The sequence below is a fragment of the Bufo bufo genome, chromosome 7, assembly GCF_905171765.1.
Source record: "Bufo bufo chromosome 7, aBufBuf1.1, whole genome shotgun sequence".
NCBI lineage: Eukaryota > Metazoa > Chordata > Amphibia > Anura > Bufonidae > Bufo > Bufo bufo.
In genome coordinates, this window is record NC_053395.1 from 13,949,916 (window position 1) to 13,972,942 (window position 23,027).

The 23,027-nt window shown below is 45.9% G+C and overlaps 1 protein-coding gene across 1 annotated transcript in view; it reads right to left on the bottom strand.

The window, feature by feature from the left end:
- Positions 1–530: 530 nt before the first annotated feature.
- LOC121008694 overlaps positions 531–23,027 on the bottom strand; it is a 73,168-nt gene continuing 50,671 nt past the window's right edge. Inside the window, exons 16-18 of the mRNA XM_040441391.1 lie at positions 21,949–22,257; positions 6,042–6,389; positions 531–1,368 (exon numbers count right to left, since the gene is read on the bottom strand). Of these exons, the coding sequence (XP_040297325.1) occupies positions 1,313–1,368; positions 6,042–6,389; positions 21,949–22,257 (713 nt within the window). The 3' untranslated portion in view covers positions 531–1,312. The remainder of the gene's footprint in view (positions 1,369–6,041; positions 6,390–21,948; positions 22,258–23,027) is intronic.

Here is a 23,027-nt window from a genome sequence, read left to right on the forward strand (position 1 = left end):
CCTGATCCACCTTGTCTTCTGTGGGGGAGGAGGCAGTGCGGGTGACCGGCACTGGCGCAGCTCAACCCCGGGAGAAGCAGAGAGGTCTAGTGCGTCTCTGTTGTCCCTGATGATCTGGAACAAAAAGAAAAGAAAAAAGTAAAAATCTAAAATTTAAACAAGGAGAAAACAGCCCTGCAGAGCAGGGAGTGTCTTGCCTCCTTGGACACTAAGCAAAAACTGGCAGTCTCTCTCTCCAGGCTGAGGGTATAGCTGTGGAGGAGGGGCTTAACAGTCTTCACTTAGTGTCACGCCTCCTATGGAGATGAGCTATACCCCAAGGTCTTCTGTGTCCCCCAAGGAAACTGGGCGAGAAAACAGATCTGTTAGTTCTCCACGCTTGATGTACCAATGAAAAAAAAAATGGTGTAGTCCGGAGTTCACATAAAAGGGAATTTGACAGAAAAGAAAAAAAAAAACATTTCTCATTTCTAAACTTTCAGTCTGAAAAAATATGAAAATTTTGAAATAAAACAAAAATGCCAGATACAGACATATAAAGAGGCTTTATTAAAAATCCATTAGATACATTAACGTCTCACAGTTACATATACATTGTAGTGGGTGATCGTGGTACCATCAATGCAGAGAGGGGGAACCGCAAAGGTTCATGTCTAACAAATGTGCTGCAGACATTTATGCAACTATTCCATGCGCCTGAATAGTGCAGACCTTTCAGATGTACAGAATCCAAATCTACTGTGTGTGAACACAGTCCAAAGGTGATCGGGCAGAATCAATGTTGGAATCAGAGAGTATCACTCAGTACTGCATTATCCAGTTAGTACGTTGCTGATAGAACTACAGCTCTGGAGGATTTAATTTTCACTTAGTGTAACTTTATACACATTCTACAGAAGTTAGATCTGTCTCATCATAGATGTGCTTTAAAATATATGTAAAATCATAAGAAAGCCAGACATAGTCACATTACACTACACATACATAGCTGGTGAGGCAGAGATCGCTCCCAGTGTAGCTGCTGGCCAGGGCCCCTCAGCACTGGTATCACTGGTCATGTACAACCGGTACATTGTTGCTGTGAAGTTGGGGGAGCGTGTCCTGTCTGTTATGTATAAGGTTATAGGTCAGTACAGCTGCAGGTATGTTATATAAGGGCGGGGGTCTCCATTCTGGATAATACTGAGTGAGGACTTCATGTTACATACATGTTACATACTGACAGAACACGCAGACATTACATTATAATACTAGCTGCATGCTGAGGACTTCATGTTACATACATGTTACATACTCACAGATCACGCAGATATTACATTATAATACTGTTCTGCTGGTGAAGCTCATGAACGTCTTTGTCACCGAAATCTGAATAATTAAAAGAAATAACTTTATTTTGGACTATGTTAAACAAGACTCCATTTACACTGTATATTCTCCATATCTGACTCTTATTCTACAGGATGAAAAGGTAGCCGCCTCCAGCAGTAGTACAAGATGAACGAGCCACTTCTCCACAAGTCACAGAAGATGCTGGAAGTGGTCCCCGTTCAGGTCGGATTCTGTCGGATTCTGATACGGCTTGTGATGCTGCGGATGGTGTTTGTGAAGTTCTCCTTGAGTTCCTCCAGGGGATGTGGATGGTTAGAGGACACTTTCTGTTTCAAATTTCCCCACAGATAAAAATCGCATGTGCACAAGTCTGGGGACCATAACCCCTCGCTTACAGTTTGGTCGTCCATAAACCGTTCAGGAACCCGTCCAGTGAGGTCTGTGAGGGGCGGCATGTTGCTCCATCTTGTTAGAAAAAGCAGGACATTTTTTCTTCTGCAGCCTCACTGCTGAAGAGCTGCGAGCAGTATCAGCCAAGATAATCCGACCGGAGACCTGGACGGGGACCACTTCCAGCATCTTTTTTGACTTGTGGGTAATTAAAAAAAAAAAAACGATCCGCTTACTCGTTCAACTTGTCATAGCTGCTCGTCAGTGGAGGTGCAGAGATGCATTTACAAGCAGAGATCACCTCCACTGTGAGGCCCCTTTCACACGGGCGAGAATTCCACGCAGATGCGATGAGTGAGGTGAATCCGGACCCATTCACTTCAATGGGGCTGTGCACATGAGCGGTGATTTTCTGCGTGAAAATCGCAGCATGTTCTATATTGTGCGTTTTTCATGCAACGCAGGCCCCATAGAAGTGAATGGGGCTGTGTGAAAATCGCAAGCATCCGCAAGCAAGTGCGGATGCGGTGCGATTTTCACGCATGGTTGCTAGGTGACAATTAGGATGGGGACCTGATCTTTATTATTTTCCCTTATAAAAATAATAGCATTCTGAATACAGAATGCTAAGTAAATTATTAAACTCACCTCATCCACTTGTTCGCGTAGCCCGGCTCGTCTTCTTTCAGGACCTGGGAGGAAAATCTGGTGACGTCACTGCGCTCATCACATGGTCCATCACCATGCGCAGTGACGTCAAAAGTCCTTTTCCTCCCAGGTCCTGAAAGAAGAAAATGAAGACAAGCAGGGCTGCACGAACAAGTGGATGAGGTGAGTTTTATTATTTATTTATTTTTTAACCCCTCCATCCCTAATTTACTTAGCATTCTGTATTAAGAATGCTATTATTTTCCCTTATAACCAGGTTAGGGTACTTTCACACTAGCGTTTTTCATTTCCGGCATAGAGTTCCGTCCTAGGGGCTCTATACCGGAAAATAACTGATCAGGCATATCCCCATGCATTCTGAGTGCAGAGTAATCCGATCAGGATGCACCAGGATATCTTCAGTTCAGTGATTTTGACTGATCAGGCAAAAGATAAAACCGCAGCATGCTACGGTTTTATCTCTGGCGAAAAAAACTAAAGTCTTGCCTGAATGCCGGATCCGGCATTTTTCCCCATAGGAATGTATTAGTGCTGGATCCGTCCTTCCGGTCTGTGCATGCGGTAAAAATGTAAAAAAAAGATACAAGACGGATCCGTCTGTCCGCATGACAAGCGGAGAGACGGATCCGTTCTTGCAATGCATTTGTGAGATGGATCTGCATCCGGATGCGCCTCACAAATGCTTTCAGTCACATCCAGATCGGCAGATCCGGCGGGCAGTTCCGATGACAGAACTGCCCGCCGGATCACACTGCCGCAAGTGTAAAAATAGCCTTATAAGGGAAAAAATAAATATTTACACAACACCTAACCCAAACCCGAACTTCTGTGAAGAAGTCCGGGTTCGGGTACCAAACATGCCGATTTTTCTCATGGGCGTGCAAAACGCATTAAAACGCATTTTCCCGCAACGCACCCGCATCTTGTCCGGCCCTCACACCGACGCCCATGTGAAAGAGGCCTAAGGGGCCAAGCGATGTCTAGTGCAATCACTCGTCCAAACACAGCACAATCTGCTGCCCTGAAACAGTGATTGCGGCGTCAGCACCAAAGATAATTTCACACAATGAAGGAGCGCTACGCTTTTTCTTTGGGTGATCTGCGGCACCTTTACAGGCTCGTTCCTATTAATCTGCCCGACAACCGTAAGTGAGCAATTAGTCACATGTTGGTGTTCTGCATTAGGCATTGTTATCTAAAATCTGGAGCAAAATTAACCTCTTAAGGGCTCATGCACATGACCGTGCCTTTTTTGCGGTCCGCAAATTGCGAATCCGCAAAAACCGGATGCTGCCCGTGTGCCTTCCGCAATTTGCGGAACGGAATAGGAGGCCCATTATAGAAATGCCTATTCTTGTCCACAAAACGGACAAGAATAGGACATGCCTCATAATTTTTGCGGGGCCACGGAACAGAGCAACGGATGCGGACCTATTGAAATGAATGGTTCCGTATACAGACCGTATGCAGAATCAAAATATGGCCCGTATACGGAACGCAAAAAAAAGTCACTTTAAAATTGGAAAACCCTCCCAAAAATGTCACTTTTTTTTATTGTATATTTTTTTGTGTGTGTCCGCAGTAAATCTTGTTGGCACACAACTCAGGGGACACTATTGCATTTTTAACCCCTTCGTGACTTCATTAATTTTAGCCTTAAGGACCAACAATATTTTCCCCCTTTGTGTTCTAGCAGTCACAACTTTTCAATTTTTTCTTCTAAATGTTTTTTTTTATTTATTTATTTATTTATTTAGCGGGATTAGTTGTAGGTTTTTTAGGAACCATTTTGGGGTACATATAGTGTATTAAGAAACTTTTATTATTTTATTTTTAGTGTGAAAGATAAAAAAACAGCAATTTTTACATTATTTTGTGTATTTTTTTTTTACGGAGTTCACTGTGTGGTAAAAATAATATAATTTTATTATGTGGGTCCGTACAATGATGATAATGTCATATTTCTATATATTTTTGCTGTTTTTTTCTCTCCTCCTGCAGCGGTCAGCTCTGCTGCTGCTCCCTCATTCTCCTCCACACTGAAGGGGATGGGGGGGAAGCTGCTTTTTATCTCCGGTTTGGTACCAGCTAGAAATATTGTTTGGAAGCTGACATTCCACGCATTTAGACAATACCAGAATGACAGCAATCTGTTCAGTACAGGGGAAGATATCACTGATAGAAATCGCGATGTAGTGAATGCAGGTGAAAGTGAAAGTAAAAGCAGGTTTTACCCCAGATTATTCCAGACTCAATTTCTAACAGTGATATAGAAACATAGAATGTGTCGGCAGATAAGAACCATTTGGCCCATCTAGTCTGCCCCATATACTGAGTACTATGGATAGCCCCTGGCCCTATCTTATATGAAGGATGGCCTTATGCCTATCCCATGCATGCTTAAACCCCTTCACTGTATTTGCAGCTACCACTTCTGCAGGAAGGCTATTCCATGCATCCACTACTCTCAGTAAAGTAATACTTCCTGATATTACTTTTAAACCTTTGCCCCTCTAATTTAAAACGATGTCCTCTTGTAGCAGTTTTTCTTCTTGTAAATATTCTCTCCTCTTTTACCTTGTTGATTCCCTTTATGTATTTAGCAGTTTCTCTCATCTCCCCTCTGTCTCGTCTTTCTTCCAAGCTATACATGTTAAGGTCCTTTAATCTTTCCTGGTAAGTTTTATCCTGCAATCCATGTACTAGTTTAGTAGCTCTTCTCTGAACTCTCTCCAAAGTATCAATATCCTTCTGGAGATATGGTCTCCAGTACTGAGCACAATACTCCAGATGAGGTCTCACTAGTGCTCTGTAGAGCGGCATGAGCGCCTCCCTCTGTCTACTGGTAATGCCTCTCCCTATACAACCAAGCATTCTGCTAGCATCTCCTGCTGCTCTATGACATTGTCTGCCTACCTTTAAGTCTTCTGAAATAATGACCCCTAAATCCCTTTCCTCAGATACTGAGCTTAGACTTTAGCTGTCATGTTTCCATCATACCTTATCCTGGTGGAAGATCCACTCCTAATTTTGCATCACTTATCAATCACTTATGCAAAACACTGACATGTGAATAAGGCCTAGGGGGTGTAGCTACTTAGGCCATACAAAGTAGACTCTGCAAATACACAGCAAAATTTGCAACGATTCAGCAACAGAATTCCTGTGCATGCTGTGAATTTTGCACAGATTTTTAATGCTATATGTGGATGGGGTATCGAAAACCGTATCCTCATATACCGGACTGTGAACTGTTGTAATATATTTGTAACATGTAAACTCACTCCAACAGTTGCCTGAGATGCTAGTTACCAGAGATTACCAATACTCTGCAGAGGACACTACTACAACTGAGAAGTGATGATGGATATTCAATGTATTTAAAGGGAATCTGTCACCACCTAGATCGCTTCTAACTCTTCATATGGCACTGTAGCTCTGCCATAGCCTTTTTCATATAAACCTTAATGTCTAGAACAATATTCACTATCCCCCCAACACACGTTTTTATAAATATGCTAATTGGGTTTAAAGGAGCCCAACGGCTGTACTTAACCATCTATGTTACAGATTCCCTTTAACACTGAGATATGCAAGTTAATTCTGATTTTTATTTGATATCTACTAATAACGCAGCGTCTGATACTCACCAGCTATCTGCAGCGCTCCCGTACTCTTTTGCATGGGCTGCTCAAGGCTCGGATGTTCCACCTGGAAAATGAATTCTGCGCCCTGATCCGATTCCACAGTGGGAGTGAAGATCAGACATGACTTATAGCAGTATGTATTACTGGGCTGTCGGCCTAACTCCTGGTTGCAGATCCTGTACGCCCCTTCTCCAGCTATGGGATGAGTCTCTCCGGATAGTCTGTCCTTCTTCAGCCACATCCCATTCAATACACCTGGAAAGCAGTTGGAGATTGTACATTCCAGGGAGGCCTCAGTGTTATTATAAAGAGGGGGCACCTGTATCTTCACTTCAGGATGATATGGGAAATCTACAGGAAATCAATGAATTCTGCGTGATTCACATGATCCGATAAAAATTACAGCAGTAACAAAACATTACAAAAAAACTTTGATAACAATTAAACTACAATATAATTACAGTGGTGCTTGAAAGTTTGTCCAGTTTCTGTTATGCAGTAGACTCCTCTCCTGCATAACAGAAACCGGACAGATCCGTTATGCTGGCCATAAGCTTCTAGTTCCTCTAATGGCACTCCGTTATGCAATTCCGTCATTGAATTGCTTGTTAGTCCGTGGTAACGGAATCCATAACATAATTCAGCAAATAGCCAAACCTCAAAACTTGAAGTTCGCTCATCCTTATTTGTGAACCCTTCAGAAGTTTCTATAGTTCTACATAAATTTGACCAAAAACTACATAAAGCTATGAATATTTTAGAATGGCCAAGTCAAAGTCCGGACCATAATCCAATAGAAATGTGATGGAAGGACCTGAAGCGAGCAGTTCATGGGAGAAAAACCACCATAATAACAGAGCTGAAGATATTGTGTATGGAAGAATAGGCTAAAATTCCGATGTGCAGGAATAATCAACAATTACTGAAAAGTTTAGTTGCATTTATTGCTGCACAAAAAGGTCGCACCACATACAGAAAGCAAAGGTTCACATAATTTTGCCACTCACAAACATGATATTAAAGGGGTTTTCCGAGAATTTTATACTGATGACTTATCCTCAGGATAGGTCAACAGTATCTGATTGGTGGGGGTCGGACACACGGGATCCCCTCCGATCAGCTGTTTGAGAAGTCAGCAGCGCTCCTGTGAGTGCCATGGCCTTCTCGCTGCTCTTCCTAGGCCAGGGACGTCACGTTCATCGTTCACGTGGCCTAGGAGCAGCTCAGTCCCATTCAAACAGCTGAACGGCGGGGGTCCTGGGTGTCGGTCCATCACCGATCAGATACTGATGCGCTATCCTGAGGATAGGTCATCAGTATAAAATGTTGGAAAACCCTTTCATTTAACCTAAAAAAATAAAATGGCCAAATCAAATATTTTGACTTATTAGTTCGATTTGGTTATCTTGATCAACTTTTAGGACTTGTGAAAATCTTATGTAGCTGTAGGTCAAGTTTATGCAGAAATATAGAAAATTCGGAAGGGTTTACAAACTTTCAGTCACTGTATAATGTTCACAAATAGATGACAATTATCACTAGAGTAAATTGTACATTGCACCCCAGGAAGGTATGTACTTACTGCACAGCCACTTACCGCCACTCACATACAGTCACATTACATTATATTTCTGGCTTCATTGAGTCCTGAGCTATAAGTACTTGGCTAGATTAGATAGACATAACAACTAGGGATGTCCCGATACCATTTTTTTAAGACTGAGTACGAGTACCGATACTTTTATTTAAGTACTCACCGATACCAATTACCGTTACTAATTTTAACAATAAAATACACACACATGTATTTTCTGACCACTGACCAACCAAAAGGCCCAAAAACAGAACTATAACATTCCAAGGAGACGTTATACTGTATGGGGGCAGCCACAAAGAGACGTTATACTGTATGGGGGCAGCCACAAAGAGACGTTATACTGTATGGGGGGGCCACAAGGAGACGTTATACTCTATGGGGCGGCCACAAGGAGACGTTATACTGTATGGGGGGGCCACAAGGAGACCTTACACTGTATGGGGGCAGCCACAAGGAGATATTATACTGTATGGGGGCAGCCACAAAGAGACGTTATACTGTATGGGGGCAGCCACAAGGAGACGTTATACTGTATGGGGGCAGCCACAAGGAGACGTTATACTGTATGGGGGGGCCACAAGGAGACGTTATACTGTATGGGGGGGCAGCCACAAGGAGACGTTATACTGTATGGGGGCAGCCACAAGGAGACGTTATACTGTATGGGGGGGCCACAAGGAGACGTTATACTGTATGGGGGGGCAGCCACAAGGAGACGTTATACTGTATGGGGCGGCCACAAGGAGACGTTACACTGTATGGGGGCAGCCACAAGGAGATGTTATACTGTATGGGGGCAGCCACAAGGAGACGTTATACTGTATGGGGGCAGCCACAAGGAGACGTTATACTGTATGGGGCAGCCACAAGGAGACGTTATACTGTATGGGGGCAGCCACAAGGAGACGTTATACTGTATGGGGGGCAGCCACAAGGAGACGTTACACTGTATGGGGGCAGCCACAAGGAGACGTTATACTGTATGGGGGCAGCCACAAGGAGACGTTATACTGTATGGGGGGGCCACAAGGAGACCTTACACTGTATGGGGGCAGCCACAAGGAGATATTATACTGTATGGGGGCAGCCACAAGGAGACGTTATACTGTATGGGGGCAGCCACAAGGAGACGTTATACTGTATGGGGGCAGCCACAAGGAGACGTTATACTGTATGGGGGCAGCCACAAGGAGACGTTATACTGTATGGGGGGGCAGCCACAAGGAGACGTTATACTGTATGGGGCGGCCACAAGGAGACGTTACACTGTATGGGGGGGCAGCCACAAGGAGATGTTATACTGTATGGGGGCAGCCACAAGGAGACGTTATACTGTATGGGGCAGCCACAAGGAGACGTTATATACTGTATGGGGCAGCCACAAGGAGACGTTATACTGTATGGGGCAGCCACAAGGAGACGTTATACTGTATGGGGGCAGCCACAAGGAGACGTTATACTGTATGGGGGCAGCCACAAGGAGACGTTATACTGTATGGGGGGCAGCCACAAGGAGACGTTACACTGTATGGGGGCAGCCACAAGGAGACGTTATACTGTATGGGGGCAGCCACAAGGAGACGTTATACTGTATGGGGCAGCCACAAAGAGACGTTACACTGTATGGGGGCAGCCACAAGGAGACGTTATACTGTATGGGGCGGCCACAAGGAGACGTTATACTGTATGGGGGGCAGCCACAAGGAGACGTTATACTGTATGGGGGCAGCCACAAGGAGACGTTATATACTGTATGGGGGCAGCCACAAGGAGACGTTATACTGTATGGGGCAGCCACAAAGAGACGTTATACTGTATGGGGCGGCCACAAGGAGACGTTATACTGTATGGGGCGGCCACAAGGAGACGTTATACTGTATGGGGGCAGCCACAAGGAGACGTTATATACTGTATGGGGGCAGCCACAAGGAGACGTTATACTGTATGGGGCAGCCACAAGGAGACGTTATATACTGTATGGGGGCAGCCACAAAGAGACGTTATACTGTATGGGGCGGCCACAAGGAGACGTTATACTGTATGGGGCGGCCACAAGGAGACGTTATACTGTATGGGGGCAGCCACAAGGAGACGTTATACTGTATGGGGGCAGCCACAAGGAGACGTTATACTGTATGGGGCGGCCACAAGGAGACGTTATACTGTATGGGGCGGCCACAAGGAGACGTTACACTGTATGGGGCGGCCACAAGGAGACGTTATACTGTATGGGGGCCACAAAGAGACGTTATACTGTATGGGGCGGCCACAAGGAGACGTTATACTGTATGGGGGGCAGCCACAAGGAGACGTTATACTGTATGGGGGCCACAAAGAGACGTTATACTGTATGGGGCGGCCACAAGGAGACGTTATACTGTATGGGGGGCAGCCACAAGGAGACGTTATACTGTATGGGGCGGCCACAAGGAGACGTTATACTGTATGGGGCGGCCACAAGGAGACGTTATACTGTATGGGGCGGCCACAAGGAGACGTTATACTGTATGGGGGCCACAAGGAGACGTTATACTGTATGGGGCGGCCACAAGGAGACGTTATACTGTATGGGGCGGCCACAAGGAGACGTTACACTGTATGGGGCGGCCACAAGGAGACGTTACACTGTATGGGGCGGCCACAAGGAGACGTTACACTGTATGGGGCGGCCACAAGGAGACGTTATACTGTATGGGGCGGCCACAAGGAGCCGTTATACTGTATGGGGGCAGCCACAAGGAGACGTTACACTGTATGGGGGCAGCCACAAGGAGACGTTATACTGTATGGGGCAGCCACAAGGAGACGTTATACTGTATGGGGCAGCCACAAGGAGACGTTATACTGTATGGGGCAGCCACAAGGAGACGTTATACTGTATGGGGGCCACAAGGAGACATTATACTGTATGGGGGCAGCCACAAGGAGACGTTATACTGTATGGGAGCAGCCACAAGGAGACGTTACACTGTATGGGGGCCACAAGGAGACATTATACTGTATGGGGGGCCACAAGGAGACGTTATACTGTATGGGGGCAGCCACAAGGAGACGTTATACTGTATGGGGGCAGCCACAAGGAGACGTTATACTGTATGGGGGCAGCCACAAGGAGATGTTATACTGTATGGGGGGCAGCCACAAGGAGACGTTACACTGTATGGGGGGCCACAAGGAGACGTTATACTGTATGGGGGCAGCCACAAGGAGACGTTATACTGTATGGGAACAGCCACAAGGAGACGTTATACTGTATGGGGGCAGCCACAAGGAGACGTTATACTGTATGGGGCAGCCACAAGGAGACATTATACTGTATGGGGGGCCACAAGGAGACGTTATACTGTATGGGGGCAGCCACAAGGAGACATTATACTGTATGGGGGGCCACAAGGAGATGTTATACTGTATGGGGTCAGCCACAAGGAGACGTTATACTGTATGGGGCGGCCACAAGGAGACGTTATACTGTATGGGGGCCACAAGGAGACGTTATACTGTATGGGGGCAGCCACAAGGAGACATTATACTGTATGGGGGGCCACAAGGAGATGTTATACTGTATGGGGGGCCACAAGGAGATGTTATACTGTATGGGGTCAGCCACAAGGAGACGTTATACTGTATGGGGCGGCCACAAGGAGACGTTATACTGTATGGGGGCCACAAGGAGACGTTATACTGTATGGGGGCAGCCACACTGAGACATTATACTGTATGGGGCGGCCACAAGGAGACGTTATACTGTATGGGGGCAGCCACAAGGAGACATTATACTGTATGCGGGGCCACAAGGAGACGTTATACTGTATGGGGGCAGCCACAAGGAGATGTTATACTGTATGGGGGCAGCCACAAGGAGACGCTATACTGTATGGGGGCAGCCACAAGGAGACATTATACTGTATGGGGGCAGCCACAAGGAGACGTTACACTGTATGGGGGCAGCCACAAGGAGACGTTACACTGTATGGGGGCCACAAGGAGACGTTATACTGTATGGGGGGCAGCCACAAGGAGACGTTACACTGTATGGGGGCAGCCACAAGGAGACGTTACACTGTATGGGGGCCACAAGGAGACGTTATACTGTATGGGGGCCACAAGGAGACGTTATACTGTATAGGGGCAGCCACAAGGAGACGTTATACTGTATGGGGGCAGCCACAAGGAGATGTTATACTGTATGGGGTCAGCCACAAGGAGACGTTATACTGTATGGGGGCAGCCACACTGAGACATTATACTGTATGGGGCGGCCACAAGGAGACGTTATACTGTATGGGGGCAGCCACAAGGAGACATTATACTGTATGCGGGGCCACAAGGAGACGTTATACTGTATAGGGGCAGCCACAAGGAGATGTTATACTGTATGGGGGCAGCCACAAGGAGACGCTATACTGTATGGGGGCAGCCACAAGGAGACATTATACTGTATGGGGGCAGCCACAAGGAGACGTTACACTGTATGGGGGCAGCCACAAGGAGACGTTACACTGTATGGGGGCCACAAGGAGACGTTATACTGTATGGGGGCAGCCACAAGGAGACATTATACTGTATGCGGGGCCACAAGGAGACGTTATACTGTATAGGGGCAGCCACAAGGAGATGTTATACTGTATGGGGGCAGCCACAAGGAGACGCTATACTGTATGGGGGCAGCCACAAGGAGACATTATACTGTATGGGGGCAGCCACAAGGAGACGTTACACTGTATGGGGGCAGCCACAAGGAGACGTTACACTGTATGGGGGCCACAAGGAGACGTTATACTGTATGGGGGGCAGCCACAAGGAGACGTTACACTGTATGGGGGCAGCCACAAGGAGACGTTACACTGTATGGGGGCATCCACAAGGAGACGTTATACTGTATGGGGGGGCCACAAGGAGATGTTATACTGTATGGGGGCAGCCACAAGGAGACGTTATACTGTATGGGGGCAGCCACAAGGAGACGTTATACTGTATGGGGGCAGCCACAAGGAGATGTTATACTGTATGGGGGCAGCTACAAGGAGACGTTATACTGTATGGGGGCAGCCACAAGGAGACGTTATACTGTATGGGGGCAGCCACAAGGAGACGTTATACTGTATGGGGGCAGCCACAAGGAGACGTTATACTGTATGGGGGCCACAAGGAGACGTTATACTGTATGGGGGCAGCCACAAGGAGACGTTATACTGTATGGGGGCAGCCACAAGGAGACGTTATACTGTATGGGGGCAGCCACAAGGAGATGTTATACTGTATGGGATCAGCCACAAGGAGACGTTATACTGTATGGGGTCAGCCACAAGGAGACATTATACCGTATGGGGCAGCCACAAGGAGACGTTACACTGTATGGGGCAGCCACAAGGAGACGTTACACTGTATGGGGGGCAGCCACAAGGAGACGCTACTGTAAGGAGTCAGGACAACAATTTTTAAAGCCCCCCCTCCTCAGTATAATAGTCTTGTGGCCATCATACAGTAATGTATATTTCTTCTTGCCCTAATGCCTGCTTTTAGAGATCAATGTGCAGCTTGTAGGCAGGAAGGGAAGGACCAGGGCCATAGAAGACAGACACTATCACTTTTAGAGGGACTCGCTCCTGGCAAACACAGCTCTGCTGCAGTGAATGCAGTGGAGCAGACTGTGATGTAATTACAATGTATAGTTATTGCAGGGACTCAGAGAATCGTCTGAGAGTTTATTAGTTAAAAGAATCTAATGAGTCAGAGACTGTGTCTCCGAGTCCCTGCCGGGCCTCCTGCTCTGCTACATGCCCCCTGTACACACACAGCTCCACTACATGCTATGTTAATAATGCCCCCCCTTCCCCCGGACGGACTTACAGGGAGCCGCAGAGCAGGAGGCCTGGCAGGGACTCGGTGACACCGTCTGTGACTCATTGGATTCTTTTAACTAATAAACTGTCAGACGATTCTCTGAGTCCCTGCACTACGCTCCCTGTGCTGTGAGTCTCTGATTGGTTGGAGGGCGGGGCGGGCGGGGCTAGCTTCCACTGTCTGCTCCTATTACACTGCCTGCTGCTGCCTCTGAAGCTGTTAGCTGTGCGAGACGCAGGGGCCGCGGACGACACATAGAAGCGGCGCACAGGTATCGGCAGTGGTATCGGGGACATTTGCACGAGTACATGTACTCGTGCAAATGCCCGGTATCGGTCCCGATACCGATACTGGTATCGGGACATCCCTAATATGGAGCCGAAAGTGCCAGATGGTAAATGATATAAATATAGACTTTTATTATAATATATCAAGACACAATTAAAATTGCAATTACATGCATATGATGCCAGAGGACAGGGAACAAAAAAGGAACAGGGAAGGAAAAAACGGAGCCACCCTGGGAGGGACACACTGGTCAAAAATACGTAAATACATAGGATCAATAGGGATGTATATGGTATAATAACCTACCCTAGGATCACATACATGTACATAATGAATGGTGAGTCACTAATCAACTGCAGAGAGCCAATAGCAAACAAAAAATAATAAAGTAGGTGAAACAAACACCCCCTGACGAAGGCACGCCGAAACGCGCGTTGGGGTAGCGCCATCCTGGTTGTCACACTTCTGGTCTACTTTAGGTGAGTCCCTTCTGCATGTTTACCCTCTTGATTTCTCTTACCTGGATGTTTACTGACATCTTAGGTTCACATCCAGTGTGGCTATCATCTACAGCTGTTTGTTTCACCTACTTTATTATTTTTTGTTTGCTATTGGCTCTCTGCAGTTGATTAGTGACTCACCATTCATTATGTACATGTATGTGATCCTAGGGTAGGTTATTATACCATATACATCCCTATTTATCCTATGTATTTACGTATTTTTGACCAGTGTGTCCCTCCCAGGGTGGCTCCGTTTTTTCCTTCCCTGTTCCTTTTTTGTTCCCTGTCCTCTGGCATCATATGCATGTAATTGTTATATTATAATAAAAGTCTACATTTATACCATTTACCATCTGGCACTTTCGGCTCCATTTTCTTTTGTTGTTCTGCCATTGTACTCGGGAGCTTGTGCCGAGTTATTTCTCGGGGGTGTCATTTGTGGATATATTAGGTGGGCACTGTCCCCCCTTTTCACTCTCCAAACCCCCTGGGGTCTTTTTCCCTTTTCTGATTAGATAGACATAACCTAATATTTATACTAATTATTAGGGATGTCCCGATACCGATACCAGTATCGGGACCGATACCGGGCATTTGCACGAGTACATGTACTCGTGCAAATGTCCCCGATACCACTGCCGATACCTGTGCGCCGCTTCTATGTGTCGTCCGCGGCCCCTGCGTCTCGCACAGCTAACAGCTTCAGAGGCAGCAGCAGGCAGTGTAATAGGAGCAGACAGTGGAAGCTAGCCCCGCCCCTCCCCGCCCTCCAACCAATCAGAGACTCACAGCACAGGGAGCGTAGTGCAGGGACTCAGAGAATCGTCTGACAGTTTATTAGTTAAAAGAATCCAATGAGTCACAGACTGTGTCACCGAGTCCGTGCCGGGCCTCCTGCTCTGCGGCTCCCTGTAAGTCCGTCCGGGGGAAGGGGGGGGGGGTGCATTATTAACATAGCATGTAGTGGAGCTGTGTGTGTACAGGGTGCATGTAGCAGAGCAGGAGGCCCGGCAGGGACTCGGTGACACAGTCTCTGACTCATTAGATTCTTTTAACTAATAAACTCTCAGACGATTCTCTGAGTCCCTGCAATAACTATACATTGTAATTACATCAGTCTGCTCCACTGCATTCACTGCAGCAGAGCTGTGTTTGCCAGGAGCGAGTCCCTCTAAAGGTGTAGTGTCTTCTATGGCCCTGGTCCTTCCCTTCCTGCAAGCTGCACATTGATCTCTAAAAGCAGGCATTAGGGCAAGAAGAAATATACATTACTGTATGATGGCCACAAGACTATTATACTGAGGAGGGGCTTCAAAAATTGTTGTCCTGACTCCTTACAGTAGCGTCTCCTTGTGGCTGCCCCCATACAGTATAACGTCTCCTTGTGGCTGCCCCCATACAGTATAACGTCTCCTTGTGGCTGCCCCCATACAGTATAACGTCTCCTTGTGGCTGCCCCCATACAGTATAACGTCTCCTTGTGGCCCCCATACAGTATAACGTCTCCTTGTGGCTGCCCCCATACAGTATAACGTCTCCTTGTGGCCGCCCCATACAGTATAACATCTCCTTGTGGCTGCCCCCATACAGTGTAACGTCTCCTTGTGGCCGCCCCATACAGTATAATATCTCCTTGTGGCCCCCATACAGTGTAACGTCTCCTTGTGGCTGCCCCATACAGTATAACGTCTCCTTGTAGCTGCCCCCATACAGTATAACGTCTCCTTGTGGCTGCCCCCATACAGTGTAACGTCTCCTTGTGGCTGCCCCCATACAGTATAACGTCTCCTTGTGGCCCCCATACAGTGTAACGTCTCCTTGTGGCTGCCCCCATACAGTGTAACGTCTCCTTGTGGCTGCCCCCATACAGTATAATGTCTCCTTGTGGCTGCCCCCATACAGTATAGCGTCTCCTTGTGGCTGCCCCCATACAGTATAACATCTCCTTGTGGCTGCCCCCATACAGTATAACGTCTCCTTGTGGCCCCCCATACAGTATAATGTCTCCTTGTGGCTGCCCCCATACAGTATAACGTCTCCTTGTGGCCCCCATACAGTATAACGTCTCCTTGTGGCCGCCCCATACAGTATAACGTCTCCTTGTGGCTGACCCCATACAGTATAACATCTCCTTGTGGCCCCCCATACAGTATAATGTCTCCTTGTGGCTGCCCCCATACAGTATAACGTCTCCTTGTGGCCCCCCATACAGTATAACGTCTCCTTGTGGCCGCCCCATACAGTATAACGTCTCCTTGTGGCTGACCCCATACAGTATAACATCTCCTTGTGGCCCCCCATACAGTATAATGTCTCCTTGTGGCTGCCCCCATACAGTATAACGTCTCCTTGTGGCCCCCCATACAGTATAACGTCTCCTTGTGGCCGCCCCATACAGTATAACGTCTCCTTGTGGCCCCCATACAGTGTAACGTCTCCTTGTGGCCGCCCCATACAGTATAACGTCTCCTTGTGGCCGCCCCATACAGTATAACGTCTCCTTGTGGCCCCCATACAGTGTAACGTCTCCTTGTGGCCGCCCCATACAGTGCAACGTCTCCTTGTGGCCGCCCCATACAGTGTAACGTCTCCTTGTGGCCGCCCCATACAGTATAACGTCTCCTTGTGGCCGCCCCATACAGTGTAACGTCTCCTTGTGGCTGCCCCCATACAGTGTAATGTCTCCTTGTGGCTGCCCCCATACAGTGTAACGTCTCCTTGTGGCCCCCATACAGTGTAACGTCTCCTTGTGGCTGCCCCCCATACAGTGTAACGTCTCCTTGTGGCTGCCCCCCATACAGTGTAACGTCTCCTTGTGGCTGCCCCCATACAGTATAACGTCTCCTTGTGGCCGCCCCATACAGTATAACGTCTCTTTGTGGCTGCCCCTATACAGTATAACGTCTCCTTGTGGCTGCCCCATACAGTATAACATCTCCTTGTGGCTGCCCCCATACAGTATAACATCTCCTTGTGGCTGCACCCCATACAGTATAACATCTCCTTGTGGCCGCCCCATACAGTATAACATCTCCTTGTGGCTGCCCCCATACAGTATAACGTCTCCTTGTGGCCGCCCCATACAGTATAACGTCTCTTTGTGGCTGCCCCTATACAGTATAACGTCTCCTTGTGGCTGCCCCATACAGTATAACATCTCCTTGTGGCTGCCCCCATACAGTATAACATCTCCTTGTGGCTGCCCCCCATACAGTATAACATCTCCTTGTGGCTGCCCCATACAGTATAACATCTCCTTGTGGCTGCCCCCATACAGTATAACGTCTCTTTGTGGCCCCCATACAGTATAAGGTCTCCTTGTGGCCGCCCCATACAGTATAACATCTCCTTGTGGCTGCCCCCATACAGTATAACGTCTCCTTGTGGCTGCCCCATACAGTATAATGTCTCCTTTTGGCTGCCCCCATACAGTATAACGTCTCCTTGTGGCTGCCCCCATACAGTATAACGTCTCTTTGTGGCCCCCATACAGTATAACGTCTCCTTGTGGCTGCCCCCATACAGTATAACGTCTCCTTGTGGCCCCCATACAGTATAATGTCTCCTTGTGGCTGCCCCCATACAGTATAACGTCTCTTTGTGGCCCCCATACAGTATAATGTCTCCTTTTGGCTGCCCCCATACAGTATAGCGCCTCCTTTTGGCTGCCCCCATACAGTATAACGTCTCCTTGTGGCCCCCATACAGTATAATGTCTCCTTGGAATGTTATAGTTCTGTTTTTGGGCCTTTTGGTTGGTCAGTGGTCAGAAAATACATGTGTGTGTATTTTATTGTTAAAATTAGTATCGGTAATTGGTATCGGTGAGTACTTAAATAAAAGTATCGGTACTCGTACTCAGTCTTAAAAAAATGGTATCGGGACATCCCTACTAATTATATATACCATATATATATATATATATATATATAATAATGAAAGTTCAGGGCAGCACACCTAGTAGCAAGTGTTGGGTGCCAGCGGTGTCGACACTCGATCAAAAGTATCAAACAGCCAGAAGAATAAACACACCGCAGCACATCCGTATGGTGAAAAATGGTGGGATCCTTTATTCACCCAAGCAGCGACGTTTCGGTCCGCTTGCTGGGACCATTTTCAAGCCTATATATATATACACACACACACACACACACTGGGAGTAACATTAGGTTAGCCAATCAATGGGAATTTGAAGAACCAAGTCTAAAGCAAACAGATAAACAGATGAAGACAACTTAAGGCTATGTTCACATGTTTAGGATTGGAAGACTATTAAAGGCTGTGTACACCTTTGGGGCAATTTTTTTTTATTATTGCATTGTACTCATTTTGAGCTAAAAATCATTTTTTTAATCGGTCTTTATTAATTATATGGAGCCCTTTTCTCTGTACAGAGCTGAGATGCTCTAGTAGCAGCCTTTGGATTTTCTCTCCTTTATGTCAGACCAGGAGCTGATGGCTCTTTATCTCTGCTCTCTGACATTATACACACTCATTATAGCTCAGTTATTATCTTACTGATAAGAATGTGGCTTAAATAAGTTTATCACCTTTTAGTAATTTACAGATAAGGATTATTAGATGACCGGCACAAAGTGAAAGTACCAGTCAGTTAGAAAAACAGTTAAACCTTTGTGACAGAACAGCTCAATATTTTAACCCTTTCCCAACTGCAATCTGTATATATACGTGATAGCTGCACATGCCCCGTGCAGCTATCACGTCTATAAACGTCAAGACAGTTCTTTAATCCAAGCGCTGCAAAGCGCTTGGATTAAAGCTTCTGCCCCCGCACTGCTGCTGTCACGGACAGCATACAGTTCAGTAATGCCGGCAAGGGACCAATCAGAGTGGCCCCTTGCCGACAATCGATCCGATTGGTTAGTTTGTGCAGACTAACCAATCGGATCGCGGCAGTGGAAAAAATGCCGGTTTCAGGCTCTGATCTGCGCTCTGCAGATCACAGCCTGAAATCAGGTAGTGTCTCTGTGGCCCCCAATCTGTGCCCCCTTCCTGTGCCCCCCGATCTGTGCTCCTCCAACACCCCCCTGTGCGCGCCTGCCCCTGATGAAGTAGTTTCCCCGCCCGATCCATATTTATGTAGTCCCTCCCTGATGCGGTCCGCCCCATGCTGTCTCCCCGCCCCTCCTGCCCCAGCCTCCCTCACCCTCAAGGTTAGCCGTACCCCAATACAACCCCCCCCCCCCATTCCAGCGCTGCCCCCGATCCTGTGCCCCCGATCCTGTGCCCCCGCTGTGTGTGATGGCGGCGGCTCCATTCCTGAGCCGCCGCCATCAGCAGCGAGTGTCAGCTCTATGCTGACACTCTGCTGTAACCCCATAGATGCTGCGGTTGCAGCATCCATGGGGTTAATAGAGGGAGGGAGCTCCCTCTCTGAACCATCGGGGCTGCAGCGCTGATAGCAGCGCCCGATGGTTGCCATGGCAACCGGACGCTTTGCAAAGGCGTCCGGTTGCCATGGCAAAGGCATCTGGTGCTGCCACCTACAGGGCATCTAATAGTATTATACTTTGCAATGCAAGAGCATTGCAAAGTATAGTACAGCCATCAGCCCCATTGGATCTTCATGATCCAAGAGGGACTTGATAAAAAAGGAAAGTGAAAATAATAAAAATGAAAAATAAATAAAAATGTAAATTAAAAAAAGAAATTGCCTTTTCCTATAAAAAAAATAAAAAAATAAAATACACATATTAGGTGTCACCGCGTCCGTAACGACCGTCTCTATAAATATATCACATGATAGACCCAGTCCGATAAACACTATTAAAAAAAAATAAAAAAAACTGTGCCAAAAAAAGCTATTTTTGTCACCTTACATCACAAATAGTGCAACAGCAAGCGATAAAAAAGGCTTATGACCCCCAAAATAGTACCAATTAAACCGTCACCTCATCCCGCAAAACATGATACCCTATTTAAGACAATCGCCCAAAAAATATAAAAGCTATGGCTCTCAAACTATGGAGACACTAAAACATAATTTTTTTGGTTTCAGAAATGCTATTATTGTGTAAAACTTAAATAAATAAGAAAAAGTATACATATTAGGTATTGCCACGTCCGTAACGATCTTCTCTATAAAACTATCACATGACCTAACTCCTCAGATGAACGCTGTAAAAATAAATAAATGAAAACTGTTCCAAAACAGCCAATTTTTTGGTCACCTTGCCATATAAAGTGTAATAATGAATGATCAAAAAATCCTATGTACCCAAAAATGGTACCAATTAAAACCTCAACACTTTCTGCAAAAAACGAGCCCTTGCACAAGACGATCGGCAGAAAAATAAAAAACATATGGCGTTCAGAAAACCAATCCAGCAAAATCTGCCTTCCAAAAACCGTATGGCATTCCTTTCCTTCTGCGCCCTGCCGTGTGCCCGTACAGCAGTTTACGACCACATGTGGGGTGTTTCTGTAAACCGCGGAATCAGGGTAATAAATATTGAGTTTTGTTTGGCTGTTAACCCTCAATGTGTTAAATAAAAAAATGCAATAAAATGGAAAATCTGCCAAAAATGTGAAATTTAGAAATTTCATCTCCATTTTCCTTTAATTCTTGTGGAACACCTAAAGGGTTAAAAAAGTTTGTAAAATCAGTTTTGAGTAACTTGAGGGGTGTAGTTTTTGCAATGGGGTCATTTATGGGGGTATCCACTATGTAGGCCCCACAAAGTGACTTCAGACCTGAACTGGTCCTTATAAAGTGGGTTTTGGAAATTTTCTTAAAAATTTGAAGAATTGCTTCTAAACTTCTAAGCCTTCTAACGTCCTAAAAAAATAAAATGACATTTCCAAAATGATGCCAACATAAAGTAGACATATGGGAAATGTTAAGTAATAAATATTTTATTAGATATGACTTTCTGTTTTAGAAGCAGAGAAATTGAAATTTGTAAAATTGTGAATTTTTCAAAATTTTGGGTACATTTTGGATTTTTTCATAAATAAAGGTGAAATATATTGACTCAAATATATGACTATCATGAAGTACAATATGTCACGAGAAAACAATCTCAGAATGGTTTGGATAAGTAAAAGTGTTCCAAAGCTATTACCACATAAAGTGACGCATGTCAGATTTGTAAATTTTGACCTGGACATTAGGGCATCAATGACCCTTGGTCACGAAAGGGTTAATCAAAGCGAATCGAAACTATGATTTTATCCAAAAATGAGTAAAATGCGATCATAAAAAATTGCCCCCGAAGGTGTACATAGCCTTTAAAGGTGCAGATTCTGTTTATAAATTCGTAGTGAAACCGTTGACATTTCATGTCCAGAGCAAGTGAATGGAACATTTCATATCTCATTTACATGCAAGAAAAAGTAACTGTGGAATATGTAACCAGAGATTACACAATCTAGATTAGTCAATGGGGTTTATCCTTGTGCGGATTCGCAGCACAAATCTGAGGTCCAGTTTTGGTTTTCTGCCTCGGATGTACAACACACGTCAAATTTAAGCTCGACTGCAGTCCCAAAAATAGTTCACATATTTACAAGGGCCACCTACCACCATTATCATCTTATTCTGCATCAGGTAAAATAGATAATACATTCATAATAGTTTCCCCTAACTTATTATCATCTGTATTATATTATTATGGAGTTGCACAATTATACCTGTTCCCCTCTCCTCGTCTCTCACCTTTATCTCTTATAGACACCTCTCTGCTCCTGGGGTCATCCATGGACTCATGGCTCCACGTCACACAGGTTTTGAAGTTGGGGTTCTTCATCACCTCCTCAGATACTGTACATTCACTGGTAACAGAATATAATTTATCCACGTTATTTGGATATCTTTCTGTTGATGGGCAGGTCTGTGTCTCTTGGTCCGATCCACAAGTCCACTTTATCTGGATATCTTTGGGATAGAATCTCTCTAGAACCAGAGAATATTTCACCTCTTCTTTGCCCAGAGTTACTCTGACTGGTTTTCTATTCTTTGGCTGACCTAGAAAATAATGAAAAGATTCAAGGAGACTGAGTTTAGTGTATTTTGGGGGAGAAGGCATGCAAAAACTCTGCAGCCAGATCTGAATGGAAAGTATATGCTGAAATCTGAAAAAGTCAATAAACAAGTCAATAAACATGCGATTATACCCTAGAGAGGATGTCCACTCCAGATCCAAGGCCCTGCGTGGTGTCATGCACTTACCTGCCTATGCTCCACTTCCAATTCTCCTCCCAGACACCAGAGCAAACAGTAATGGCAGGCAGCGCATGCGCAGAGCATGAGTCTCTCCTGCCAATTTTAAGTTGTTCAATACCGGTGTGCTTTGATACTTGAACCGCTGCGATCCAGCTTCCCCTACTACGGTTTCAAATTCTTACTCTACCACATCCTAATCTAGTTTGACCTCCGTTACCTGACTCCCTGGCACTGCATTATTGTTGTGCCCGACTTACATATCCGTCCTTGCAGATTGCACAGCTCAGAGGAGAAGATCTGTGGGTTGATTCTATCCCTGGTATAGCAGGAATCAGATAAATGCACATGGACATAGCACTAAATAATTCTAGCTGCTTGAATGGACAATAAATAATAACACAGTATGCAATAAGCTCCTGCACTCCCCCTAGTGGTGGCTACAGGAAGACAAATTTTAATCATTAAATTCTATCTGAATGCAAAGGATTTGGAGCTATGTATCAGAAGAAAAGTTTCAATCCATATAAAGATATATTAAGACACTAATGAGCAGAAATTTGATCTAAAATTAT